The sequence below is a fragment of the Bubalus bubalis genome, chromosome 4 (assembly GCF_019923935.1).
Source record: "Bubalus bubalis isolate 160015118507 breed Murrah chromosome 4, NDDB_SH_1, whole genome shotgun sequence".
Taxonomy (NCBI): Eukaryota; Metazoa; Chordata; class Mammalia; order Artiodactyla; family Bovidae; genus Bubalus; species Bubalus bubalis.
In genome coordinates, this window is record NC_059160.1 from 156,040,794 (window position 1) to 156,054,735 (window position 13,942).

The window sequence follows — 13,942 nt, forward strand, 5'->3', positions numbered from 1 at the left end:
GCTCTGTACTTGGATTCCTTCCCCTGTGAACTCAGAGCACAGCTTTTGCCAAAGAAATCCTTCTCACAAAAATCCTCCCTTCATCTCTGGTGTGTTGTGTCATCTACCAATTCTTAGTTGCCTATTTTGAAATTTTGGCATTGGAACGGGCAACTTCCACTGAAATTTTGTCTTAGTGCCTCATTCAAAACTTCTAATTTCACATTCTGTTATACAGCAGTCAGCATTTCCTAGTTCATAAGGGTGCAATTAGGTGACAATACCTTAAGTTTCAACATTGTTACTTTTTTTGTGACTAGGATGTCACTGACATTTTTTCACCTTTTTGCTTTGTGATTTTTGGGCTATAGAACTTACGTATTATTGTGGTTGTTTATTTATGGCATTAGAATATAAAGCACAAGTCCTTGAAGTCAAGATACTGTGAACACACACTTCCTCCAGGGAATTTTTCCAATACATTGTGAATGCATCCTATGTATGAGACATAAAGCACACACAATAAATAAATAAGTTTATTTGCTGAGACCTATGAAGAAAACAATCTGCTTCTCTTTTTAAAAAGACCATAATTATATACTATGGAGTGGGTATCATTATAATAACAGGAGTGGACTAAAGTAAGAGAGAATAAGGGACATGAAATCATGGGAAGAAGGTTAACCACACTAACCCTTTGTAAAGTGTTTACTTCATGAAACATCTTGAGATATCACATTGCCTACACACATGATTTCAGTGGATATTATGAAGAATATTATGGTTCTACAAGCCAGATGGATATCTGTAGTAAATACATTTATCCAGGGAACACACAGCTAAGAAAAGAGGACCCTGTTACTCCTAAGAGTGTAAACTTGTCTTGGCCTGAGAGGATGGTAAACAGATTGGGAATGTTGGGATTGAAGAAGAGATGTTCTGTGTAATCATAAGTGAAAGTGAATGTGAAGTTGCTCAGTCGTGTCCAACTCTTTGCGACCCCATGGACTATAGCCCATCAGGCTCCTCCATCCATGGGGATTGAGCCACTGAGCAACTTCACTTTCCTTTCTGTGTAATCATATCAACATATCAAACAGCACTTCTCACTTTTTGATAGGCTATATAATGTATCTGTTTTGTTTATTGTCAGTCTCTTCCACCAAAATATAAGTTCCATGAAGCTAGAGAACTTTGTTTTGTTTTTTTGTTGTTGCATCTTCCATGCCTGGGGCCTAGTTCCTGCAAGATTTATATCATGAATGAGCTAAGAAGAAAGGGTGTGAGTATGGTAGGACATCACTTTGCTGACAAAAGTCTGTATAGTCAAAGCTATGGTTTTACCCATAGTCATGTGCGGATGTGAGAGTTGGATCATAAGGAAGGCTGAGTGCTGAAGAACTGATGCTTTCGAATTGTGGTGCTGGAGAAGACTCTTGAGAGTCTCTTGGACTGCAAGAAGATCAAACCAGTCAATCCTAAGGGAAATCAACCCTGAATATTCATTGGAAGGACTGATGCTGAAGCTCCAATACTTTGGCCTCCTGATGTGAAGAGCTGACTCATTGGCAAAGACCCTGATGCTGGGAAAGATTGAAGGCAAAAGGAGAAGAGGGCAGCAGAGGAAGAGATGGTTAGATAGCATCACTGACTCAATGGCCATGAATTTGAGCGAACTCTGATAGTGAAGGACAGGGAACCGTGGGGTGCTCTAGTCCATGGGGTTGCAAAGAGTTGAACACGATTAAGCAACCAAACAACAAATAGCAGGGAAGGCAGGTTTTTCATTCAACCCAAAGATTTTTAAAATTACCTCTGTACTTGTATACTGTCTGTAGGCTGTGGTCTTCTCTAGAGCACAAAGCAGCACCTTCTCTAGAGTTCAGGCTAAATTCTATGACTGCTGGCCTGGGATATTTTGAGGCATGACACACTGGAGGTGTTTGGCCATGAAATTCACTTCCAGTCTTGTGGTTCTAAGGATGGGCCTTTGCCAAAGAATTTACAGAGGAGGAAACCCAGGACAGTCATATTGTGTTGTTAATGATGATGACTAATTGAACTTGTGATATGAGATATTGATGCCACTGAAGGGAAAAATTGTAGTTTAACAGAAATGTAGTTCAGAAATGCTTTAAATCATCGTTAGAAATTCTGAGTTTAATGTGTTGGTGTATCAGACAGGAGACATCTAGAAGGAGATCATATTCATGCAGCTATACAGATCAGCAGAGGCTGAGTTATACCATGCCCATTTATTAGGAAAATCCACATCTCTCTCTATAGGAGGTAGAGATACTCAAGAAAAGTATGGAGAAGAATGGGTAACTCTTCCCTAATAAGTCATGACAGCTATCTTTGCTAAATAATTAGCCTCAGTATTAAAAACCATAGGAGGCATAATTTTCAGATAATTATATCAGGAGAACAAGAATGTGCCTTGAAAGTTGTAATCTGTATTATATTTTTTCTGTTTATTAAAAAAAATTTTTTTTATTGTGGCTACTCTGAGTCTTCACTGGCAGTGCATGCAGGCTCTTTATTGCAGAGCACAGGTTCTAGAGCTCAAGCACATGTACAGGCTCAGTAGTTGTGGCTTGAGGGCTTAGTTGCCTTATGGCATGTGGGATGTTAATTCCCCATCCAGGGATTGAACTCATGTGCTCTGCATCGGAACGCAGATTCTTAATCACCGGACCAGGGAAGTCTCTATAATCTGTATTTTGATTGAGAACATATAGTAGATTTTGAAAGGCTTTAGACTATGTGATAATTTAATACATATATATAAAGCTGGCTTCTGCTGCTGCTGCTAAGTCGCTTCAGTCGTGTCCGACTCTGTGCGACCCCAGAGACGGCAGCCCACCAGGCTCCCCCGTCCCTGGGATTCTCCAGGCAAGCACATTGGAGTGGGTTGCCTTTTCCTTCTCCAATGCATGAAAGTGAAAAAAGTGAAGTCACTCAGTCGTGTCCGACTCCTAGCGACCCCATGGACTGCAGACTACCAGGCTTCTCCATCCATGGGATTTTCCAGGCAAGAGTACTGGAGTGGGGTGCCATTGCCTTCTCTGAAAGCTGGCTTCTAGTGTATTTTAAAAGTCATGGTGAAAAGATGCCATCAGTGAGTAGTATTAATACATTTAGCTATCCAATTTTATATTATGTAGAATGTAGGTATTATAGTTTAATGTCCTAGGTGAGAAAAACAAGAGGCCCAGGGTGACTGTATTGCTTACAGGGAGCAGAGCTCATACTTGAGTCCCTGTCTTCAGAACCTGAGTATGAAACTCTTTGGCCAGAGTTCTGCTTTGGGGAGCTGTGAGTCACCAAACTGGGACTCTGCCTTAGCATGGGACTGAGCAGCTGGCTGCTCTTTGGCAGTGAGAGTGTCTACCACTTGTCCTTGACTCAGTGGTGGAACCCTCTGCCCCCAGTTCTGGTTCTAGAGCTTACCACCTGCTATGAGGGAGCCTCACAGTGAAACTGCAAATTAATGATGATTGTACCAGCCAGAGATTTTTAGACAGGCTGATACAACCTGGTCCCCAGTACAAGGCTATCAAAGTAATGGCCTCTTTTTTTTTCTCTTTACCTTTTTCCACTAGTGATGATGTTCACCATGAGAGAAGCTAATGGGTAGTCAAGCACAGAGGCTTGGGAGCTGGGAGAAAATGAGCTGAACAGGGAACCGTGAATAAGCTCTTAAAGCCAAGTGGAAATGAGAAGTGGAGGGAGTTTGAGAGGTAGATGAAGAAGGCGTTGGGGAGCATTGAGATAACATGGGGGGAGTTTTGTGCAAATGCAATTTCAGGGGAGCATTTGCCCCACAGCAGCATTACAACATCCCTTTTTGTACACTAGATTTATTTCAGTGGGGAAGGAAGAATGGAAAGGCCATAGGAATAATGGGGGACCAATGAATTAGTAATGTTTTGGAAAAGTAATTTTCAGTCTTTTATGCTCAAGAGCAGCACCTGCTATAATTTAACAATATTTGTGTGAAAGCTAACTTTCACTTGCGACACAGGAAAGATTGGCCAGTAACTGCCCAGCACCCACAGATGGTAGAGACTGGGTCAATTTTCACTTAAGAGAACTGTGCCTTGCATTTGTACAACGCTGGACAAAGAGCTTCACACTCAGGCTCTGAAGACAGTGACTCAAATATGAGCTCTGCTCCCTGTAAGCAATAAAGTCGCCCTGGGCCTCTGTTTTTCTCACCTAGGATATGAAACTATAATACCTACATTCTACATAATATAAAACTGTATTAATAGTACTCACTGATGGAAAGATGAACGAATATAAATTCAAGGGCCTGTGGTTTTTTTTTTTTTTTTTCACGTGCAGTTTTTGCAACTAACTCAGCACTACTGGATTAGAGCATGTTCTATCAAACTAAAAATCAAAAGCTTTCCTATGGGGAAAATCTTAATGTTATACCTGGAAGAGGTGACAGCCGCATTACTGCCATCAAAAGTAATTTATTAACCATATCTGTTCAAAATATTCTGATAGGCACTAAATCCCAGGGGTTTCCTGTTTCAATGTATCCTCTTCTTGCAGTCTTTTCACTGTGTTGTTCGGCTCTCCACCTGTGAATAAAATGGATACCTGGAAAACTTCATCTTTGGGGAAACTATTACAAGCCAAGAGAACGCTGTTTTCATCATCAGCGCCAAACATACAGTGCAGGGAGGTGTATTGGAAAGCTGCCATCCTCAACCTCTCTGTCTTAGAGCTTGTAAAAACATCTTTCCGGTTTCCACTTTAGACCAGGAAATCTGGGAAGAGATGACTAGCGAGGTTTTGCACCATCAGCATAAACCATGCTGATGCTGGCTCTTTACCCCCTCATCCCTCCTTCTTAGGCTGGTCCTACACTGCTCTTCAGACACAGGTACACAGGTGCCTCTATTCAAAGGAAAAGAATTTTGTATACCAACCCGAATCGTCTAAAATGTTACCTTTCACAATCAGTTGTCCTGTGACGTGTGCACTTGCACGTACATCTACATTTAGACAATATTTTAAAAGGTAAGTTTATCACAAATCGGCTACGAGGTATCTGCCAGGTGTAACTGCACAAAGGTCTGTTTCACCAGCATCTCTTTTAGGAAGTCGGAGGGAAAGGGCTCTGCATCTAGCAGCGCCCGCCTTCACGCAGAGAAGCGCACAGACACCCTCCCACGCGCACACACCCCAGCTCTCTCGCCCCGCAGCTTCAGGCTCTGACCCCACTGCATCCGCAAGGAGAGGGGCTCACAATCCGCGGGTCGGGAGCTGCTTTTGCCACTTCCAAGTGGGGTTTGCTTGGATCATTTATTTATCTTGTACCCGTTAAGAAACCACCATTGGGTGTTGGTGGGAGGCGCTACTCAGCCAGAAGCCCAGCCCGTCCGCCGCGGCTTCGCGCACACCGCACCCGCCTGCCTGCCAGCGCCCGCCTGGAGTCGCCTCCCGCCCGGGGTCCCTGTTTCCCGGGATCCCCGACGGGGTCTTCCGTTTCGTGTCTCCACTTGGGAGTGTGAACGGGCAGGGGAGCCGGGCAGTGCCCCGAATCTTCTGCGGGCTGACGGGATTCCCTCCGCGGCGGGTCGGACAGCACCCTCCGCGGACAACCCCGTGCGTCCCCGGCCCCGGGCTCGCGGCGGCGCAGCTCGTTGGAGTTTGACTCTCTTGGGCAGCGGCGCCGGCGCCGAGCCGCAGGCGGCGGGAGCGAGGCGAGCCCGGCCGCTCGCCCTCCGCGCTGCGCTCGGATTGGTCTTTCGCAGACAGTGCTGGCCGAGGGTTGGCTGCGGGCCGGCTGAAGAACAGGTGCACCTTGCCGCCCGGACTCGCGGAGCAGCCGCCGAGGAACGCAGCGCGGCGGGCCGGGCGTGCGGCGGCGGCCAGGCCGGCCCCCTGTGTCGGAATGCGGCTCTCCAGCGCCCGGCGTGCCGCGGGCGGCCGGCTCGGCCCCTGAAGGCGGCGCGAGGCCCAGAGGCGGCGCGGGCGGGCGCCCGGGGGAGCGGGCCGGGTGCGGCGCCCCGAGGATGCCGGCGCGGCTGAAGCGCTTGCAGGCGGCGGGCAGCAGCAGCAGCAGCAGTAGCAGCAACAGCAGCAGCAGACGCGGGGCCCCAGCGCGCAGGAGGCCGCTTGGCGGGCAGCAGACGCGCCCCGCCGCTCCCTGACCGGCCGGCGGTGCCGGGGGCCCGTCTCGCCCCTCTTCCGCGCTCCTCGCCGCCCCCTCCCCGGCCCGCGTCCCCTCCCCCGCTCCTCTCCTCCCCGCCCGCCGCCCGCCTCTCGGGGGGAGGGGCGTGGGGGCAGGGAGCCGATTTGCATGCGGCCGCCGCGGCCGCTGCCTGCGCCCGAGCCCGCCGCCGCCGCCGCCGCCGGAGCCCGCGCCCGCGCCCGGCCCGCGCGGCCCCATGCCTCTGGCGCGGCCCTCGGGGGGGCGAAGGTGAAGACCGGCTCCTAGGATGAGTGAAGGGGCGGCCGCTGCCTCGCCACCTGGAGCCGCTTCGGCAGCCGCCGCCTCGGCCGAGGAGGGCACCGCGGCGGCTGCGGCGGCGGCGGCGGCGGGCGGGGGCCCGGACGGCGGCGGCGAAGGGGCGGCCGAGCCCCCCCGGGAGTTACGCTGTAGCGACTGCATCGTGTGGAACCGGCAGCAGACGTGGCTGTGCGTGGTGCCTCTGTTCATCGGCTTCATCGGCCTGGGGCTCAGCCTCATGCTGCTCAAATGGATCGTGGTGGGCTCCGTCAAGGAATACGTGCCCACCGACCTGGTGGACTCCAAGGGGATGGGCCAGGACCCCTTCTTCCTCTCCAAGCCCAGCTCCTTCCCCAAGGCCATGGAGACCACCACCACGACCACCTCCACCACGTCCCCCGCCACCCCCTTCGCCGGCGGCGCCGCCTCTTCCAGGACGCCCAACCGGATTAGCACCCGCCTGACTACCATCACGCGGGCGCCCACTCGCTTCCCCGGGCACCGGGTGCCCATCCGGGCCAGCCCGCGCTCCACCACGGCACGGAACACTGCGGCCCCCCCGACGGTCTTGCCCACGACAGCCCCTTTCTTTAGTAGCAGCACTCCGGGCTCCCGACCCCCGGTGCCAGGAACCCCCAGTACCCAGGCCATGCCCTCCTGGCCCACTGCGGCATATGCTACCTCCTCCTACCTTCACGATTCTACTCCCTCCTGGACTCTGTCTCCTTTTCAAGATGCTGCCTCCTCCTCTGCCTCCTCGTCCTCCTCCTTTACCACCACCACCACCACCACCACGCCACAAACTAGCACCAGCCCCAAATTTCGTAAGTAAACACTCTCTAAACTCTGATTTACTACTGAGTTTCCATTCTGCCCTCCTCCTGTCTTTTCCCCTCGCCGCTTCTAGCATCCTTCATCCCCAGCCCGGTTTGGAACATAGAGTGAGAGAAGTAAAACTGGCCACAGGGGAGGAAAAAGGTGCCGGCCTTTTCCCCTGTGAGGGGGAAAAGGTGGAATGAAGCAGAGGGAGATTGTCAGCCAGGCTCCACGGGCCCTACTTCACTGGGTCCCAAATGAGAACTAACTCCCTTCAAGGGGTTAAAGCCAGTGCGATCCCTCTTCACTGCAGACCTGCTGTCGAGTTCTGGGATCCAGCTCCTGGTGAGAGCTGGGGAGGGAGGAAGGGAGGGCCTTCCCCAAAGGACGGAGCCCTTTCCCTGCATGTAGGAAGCAGCGAAAGAAATGCACATGCATTGACCGACGTTAAACTGCGGAGGGAAGTTGTGTCTGTGTGGGGGTGGGCTGGGGGTTTTGTGTGGTCATTTGATGGAGATGTTGGTACAGTGAAGCTGTAGACACTTCCAGCAGCCCTGACCCGGGCAAGGACCAGGAAGGGTTAATTAGAAGCCATTGTGGGAGGTAGGCAAAGGAGGCGAACCATGGCGGAGGGCTAAACTGATAACCGCCTACCCTGCCCGTGGACATTCCAAGGTGTAGAAAGGATTTTGTCTGCCGAGAGTGAGTTAACTAAGGGGAATTATGAAGGCAGCCCTGCGGAGCTGCCTTTTCTCTGGGAGGAGGAGTTTTTTCAGCTCTGCCAAGCATTTGCTTTGTTCATTTCCCAAAGGTGGGGTGTGAACCTCGTCTCCCCTCCCTTATGCCTGAAAAATTTAGGCAAAATGGGACAGAGTTCCCTGCATTCAAGGATGAGAAAATCCAACTCCTTTGAAACAGGTCACTCTTTGAATATAGCTTCTTCAACCGTGTCTCAGTTGCTGCCAGCACTGGTCAGTTACCCCAGGCGTGAGAGCTTTCTGCCTGTCTGGGAGGTGTGTATTTCCTCTGTATCTTTCTAAATGTTTCAGATGACTAATTGGCCTCCCACCACTCTCCCACTACCCCACCTCGTTCTTTTTCTAAGGAAATTTTAGGCAGCCTCTTAATCTGACTGTGGATCAGGATCTGAGAACAGTTTGTGCAACCTGTGAAGGTTATTTAGGACAAACCCCCCAGCCTGCCAGTTCAAGTTCTATGCAAGGCTTTTCTCCCCAAACTGCCTGGCTGTGCCTTCCTTACACTGTATTTCTGTTTTGAGCCACAGCATCTGGAGGGAAAGGAAGAGTGCTCATGATCATCATTAACTCTTGAGTAGGAATACCAAGCTTCCAGTCATCGGGGAAATTTTCATTTCCCTGACCTATGGTTTTACCTGGGGTGGTATTTAACCTTTGAAACTTTTTTTTTTGTTGTTGTTGAGGGTAAAGTCCAAGGAGAGACATTCCTTATGTTTTTACTCTGCTTTGGGGAAAAAAGAAAAAAGGCTAAAAAGATAAATTGGGAGACAGGGAGGAGAGGGGAATGAAGAGAATCTGCCACAAAGCAGAATGGCAGGCAAGCCGGTAACTTGCTGCTTCTCTCTCCTTTGGCTGAAGCAGTAATTTTCGAGAGCACATTTTCCCAGGAGGTGTGTAGAGGCTTCTCTCAGCAAATCTAGATGCTTGAGTTTGGTGGATGGGTAAGGGATGTGCAAGTGTATGTGTGAACATTCAGTGGATTGAAAATAGATGTGTTTATCCAGAAGACCCCAGGTTTTTTTTTGGGAGGTCTCTTCTTTTGATACAGTTGATATAAATAATGGAGTATGGGTATACTTCTCAGCCTTCTGTGTATGTCGGGGGAGGGTTGAATATAGGGGATATTTCATGTTCTTTCTCAATTGATTTCCTTGCTTTCCATTCTGGAGGTCTTTAAAGAAAAGCCCAAGGTAATTATTTCTACCCCTCCATGCTCCCTTCCTACATTCTGTAGAAGGGAATGGCAGTGTGTTTAATAAATAATGATTATTGACAGGGCTCTCAGCCCTAAGGAAAAGGGAGGGGGGAACCTGTAAATGGTGTCAATGTTCACTTAGACATATAAGCAGTATTTGTTTTATGTGTATCTGAGGCTCAGCTCCTGCTCTTTTTTAAACCTCCGGCAAAGAGTTGAATTAAGGGATTTACGAGTGTGGAAATCCAGGAGAAACTGACCTGGTTTGTCTATATCAACAAGGGAAATTTTAATGAAAGGAAGATTATGTAGTTTCCATAAAAGATGAGTTTAAATAGGCAGGTTGTATGGTAATTTAAAGAAAAATGATAATTTAATTATTTTTTGAGTACAAGATTGCAAGGTGAATAACAAAAGGAAATAAAGGTTTCATTTGAGGGATCATCAACACTGCTGAAGAATGGCCTGAATATCTTGCATTAATATTTTTCACTTGTTTCGATTATGCCACCAAAGTTCCCAGGAGAGAAAGTCCCCCTTTTTCCTAGCTCCTACCTTTAGACTTCAGTAGATGCTTTTTCTTTTCTTTTTTTTTTTTCCAAATGAAAGTCATGGGTTGTATTTTAGCCCCTGAAGACAGCTGACAGCGATGCTTTTTTTTTCTTGAGACTGTCTCACAAATTCTGAAATTGCCAGGGTCTGTGCTTTTGAATTGAACACAACGCTTGTAGAATGAGTCTTTGTGTTTATCTTAGGTCGATCAGAAGGATACTGTCTGTAAAGGTAGTGTAGCTATTTGGAGTGCAAGAGACTGGTTCACTCTAGAATAAACACACTTGCAAATGAGTAATAGGATTTTTGTAAGCAAAAGTTATATTTGCTATGGGAAGGCCCAGTTTAGGAGATTGTTTCTGATTTTCTGTAGGATTAACAGCAAAGAAAGCTTGAACTTGCAAGGTGGAGGGGGAGAGGGGCTTGGAAGTGGACCCTTCCCATTCTCCAGCTTTCAGGACGTGAGCCAGACCAAAACATTCTTCTGTGTTTCTGGGGTCTCTTGGATTCCCAGGACTTGCCTTTCCTTCAGATGCTTTAAAAACAAACATGTTGAACATACTGCCTCTAAGAGATTATTTCCTACAAAATGTCTCTGCAGCTGTAAGCGTAGGGTTAGTTTACAAATCTTTTAGTCCAAAGGGAGGTTTACTGCAGACAGTAGAGAGACCGTAATTTTGACCAGAGTATAAACATCCTTTTAGGGCACATTGAATTGTATTTTCACACTTGAAATGCATACGTGTGTGTAGAATGTTGTCAATGCAAATGTGGATTGTTGTTTTACTCAGCAGAAAACACCCTTTAACAGATACTTAACAGAAGACTAGATCTCGGCTAAATTCAAGTACTAAACATAACCACTTTTAATGGATTATTCTTTGGGTCATATTTGGAAGGTATATGGCTTATTTCAGTGAGTAAGATCACAAATCTTGAGTAGTATATTTAGTAGTGAAATAAATGTAAAGTGTATCATTGATGTTTAAACATGGTAGGATGACAGTTTTAGTATAACCAAGTGTATTTAAATCAGACTTTATCCCAAATGTCATTTTGGAGCATTCCATTGATAACATTGACAGTTTTCTTATCTATTCTTTTTAAGTATCTTCAGTCTTTCAGCAAGAGTACTTGGAGTTGCTTTATAAGCAGCCTCAAGTACAATTTGTTTAAAGTTACTCCTATGTTGTCTTTTCTCCACATGAATTGGGGCCATCAAAGGAATTCCAGCATAGAAAGGACTCACCCCAACCATATGGGGTAACCACAGTGAGAGGATTCAGAGTTCGAGATCAATATTTCTTATGAAATCCAATTGAGAGGTTTTTTATGAGCACATGTTGCAGCTTGAGTACATTTTGATTTCCTCTGGCCTTCATACAGGATTATGAGACTCTTCTGCTTTAGTCAATTATGCTGTGCATTGTACATTTCTGACACTTACGTTGTGCTTCATGGTCCTAACAGGAGAAAAAGAGGCAGGCAGGGGTGTGGGCATAGAACCGGTAAGGTTGTTTTTAGAACCATTTTTAATCTGGCCTCAGTGCCTTAAGGCTGTGGTTTCAGTCTTCCTCCTCCGTTCCTCATGACTGAGACAGAAGGGGTTGGGAGTGCTAAGAGAACGTTCCTTTTGCATGCTTGATTGGTGACTCCAGACATCTCTTGTCTGTGCAATTTCCCAGATAGCCTTTTTTTTTTAAACACAGTGTTGATCTACGTGTTTGTCAGAAAGAAAAACAAAAACTTCAAAAAAAGCTGGTGTGTGGCAGCTTCTCTCTTTACTGTAGGTTAGTAAAGCAACCAATGTTTCTACATCCAGGTTAAGCCATAATCGAGTGTTGGTGCAGAGTTGGAAAGCAGCGCCATCCTAGGCGGTCTAGTGTTTAGAGGAACAAGCTGTCTCTTCCTCTCTGGCGTGCTTTCTCAGCTCCTCCTCATCTACACACCACAATGAAAAGAAGGATGATTTTCATCTACCTTCTTATGTAGAAATTCTTTCCTCATATCCTCTCATATCCAGTGCCAAACATATCTCAATATTCTATCTGAGGTGTAGAAAGTGGAACATGAAAGCTGGCCCTGAAATATATAAGAGCAAAGAAAGAGCCATAAATCTAAGTCTGAAAACTGCATTTGAATTGCTTGTGAATAGAACTAGAATTCATTTTTCTCCCCATGAACCTGTTTTTATCTTCAGACTTTTGTGTTGGGTGAGGCACAGAGCTGGTACTGTGTTGGCAAATACCACTGAGACATTTTTGGAGTCTAGAGATTTTACTTGTCTATACTCAAAAAAGTGTTTCCTCCAGAACCATGTACATATGGAAGGCAGGAGGGAGAAAGAGACTCAATTTAAAGCTTTGCGATACCAGGATGGAAATGTACCTAAATCATTCATGGGCTTATTAATGAAAGTCTTAGGACACATGGTTTGGTTTTGCATTTTTACAACTTTTTCTCTGAGGACTTAGGGACTCCTTCCTTACCCAGTTTTTATAGATGTGAATCATGGCTCTGTCTGAAGGCCCCTTACAGACTTCTGATTATTTTATCTTACTTTTTATTTCCTTAGCTTATCATATAAGCGGTAGTCCTTACAGGAAATTTTCTTAGATATGCTTAACCTTGCCGTGTTGTTTCAAGTTGTTTTAAAAGTCAACATTTTTGGTAAGCCATGTTTGACTAGGTTGATAAAGAAAGTTAAGGGAAAAAATTATACCTATTGATGCAATTGAGATAATCAAACTGTCTTGGTATTTACTTTTTTAATTAAAAAATTTTGTTGAAGATTCAAAAAACTTGATGGAAAACTAATGACCATTTATTGTCCCACACAGATTGATGTACAAATCACACTGATTTTGACAGTACCTATTATCTGAGTCCATGAAACAATTAATTGTAGATTGAACATGCATTATTATATCCATTCTTTTCATAATGCCATGTTTTCATTTTAAAATTTATTTTAATGACTATTAAATGTTGATTGGGGTATTACTATGCTGGTGGTTAATTGGTTAATTTAAAACATCTATAAAAGTAATTGTTTAAAAACCAGAAAAATAAAACTTTAAGTAGACTTAAAAGTTCAAATATATACAACATTCATTCTCCCATACCTTAATGTAGGCATTTTTTAAAAAAAATTATATCTCTTAGTTTGAGCTTAGCATCTTTTTCTTTTTCTTTTCCATATGCTACTCTTCTAATTACTTGTTTCTTCTGCAAAGATACTGGTGAAGGAATTTCAACCAGATTTTTTGTTGATATTCTAATATCCCCCCTGCCCTGGGAATCTTTTATAGTTTTTTTTTTTCTCTTTTACAATATTTTTGCTCATATAATTCAAAGTAATTTTCTTTCTTTTCCTTTTTTTCCCCCCAGCAACTCTCCATTTGGAGTTTCTGCAAAGCAGTCAGCTATAATTGAATAGAAACTACAATTATCTTTCATTTCCGCAATCATACGCCATTGGCTTACATAAAATTTAACTAAACAACATAATTATAGTAAGAACAACTGGCATGAACAGGTTTGTTACCCACACTGAGTGTTGGTGAGCACACAGCCCAAAAAGAAGTCGTATGCAGGCGTCCTGCAGGTTGGCTTGCTGGCTGTGGCTTTCTCACCGTGCCGTGGCCTTGACTAAGTTCGTTACACTGGAGTGGTGACAGCTGGCTAAGGGTTGGGAAAGTATCTCCTTTGTAGGTAATAGTATTGTAAATGTAAGTAAGCCATGACCATGTATTTTAGGAACTTTACTGGGAGGGAAAACAGCATCTGGAATAGAAGAGAAAAAAATCCAAAAAAAACCCCTGTGGCCTTGAATCCTGTGATAACTGTCAACCCCAAAGAACCAGTTTAATCTCTCTGAATTTTAACTTCTTCCTCTGGGATAATGAGGGGGTGATGATAATAACCTGCTTCGTATACCGCTTCTGAAAGAGCCTATAAGCTGCAAATACTCTACTGTTTTTATGTCAGCAGAGATGGAAAATGGATAGGCTGGGTATTTTCATCCAAAACCACAGTGGATCATTGAATTCAGCTGAAATGTTGGAGCTCATTTGCTACGTGACTTGAGGAATCTGCTGTTACAGTGAGGGATGATTATGCCTGCATGCCCCTGGATCTCTCCTGTATTCCTCTCTGGTACCCTGGCAC

At 45.7% G+C, this 13,942-nt stretch overlaps 1 protein-coding gene across 7 annotated transcripts in view; it reads left to right on the forward strand.

Annotated features, from left to right (window-relative positions):
• Positions 1-6,347: 6,347 nt before the first annotated feature.
• Positions 6,348-13,942, forward strand: part of NRG3 (neuregulin 3) — a 1,236,567-nt gene continuing 1,228,972 nt past the window's right edge. For all 7 annotated transcript variants that reach the window (XM_025285164.3, XM_025285167.3, XM_025285166.3 and 4 more), the window contains exon 1: positions 6,348-7,275. In XM_025285164.3, the coding sequence (XP_025140949.1) occupies positions 6,441-7,275 (835 nt within the window). In that variant the 5' untranslated portion in view covers positions 6,348-6,440. The remainder of the gene's footprint in view (positions 7,276-13,942) is intronic.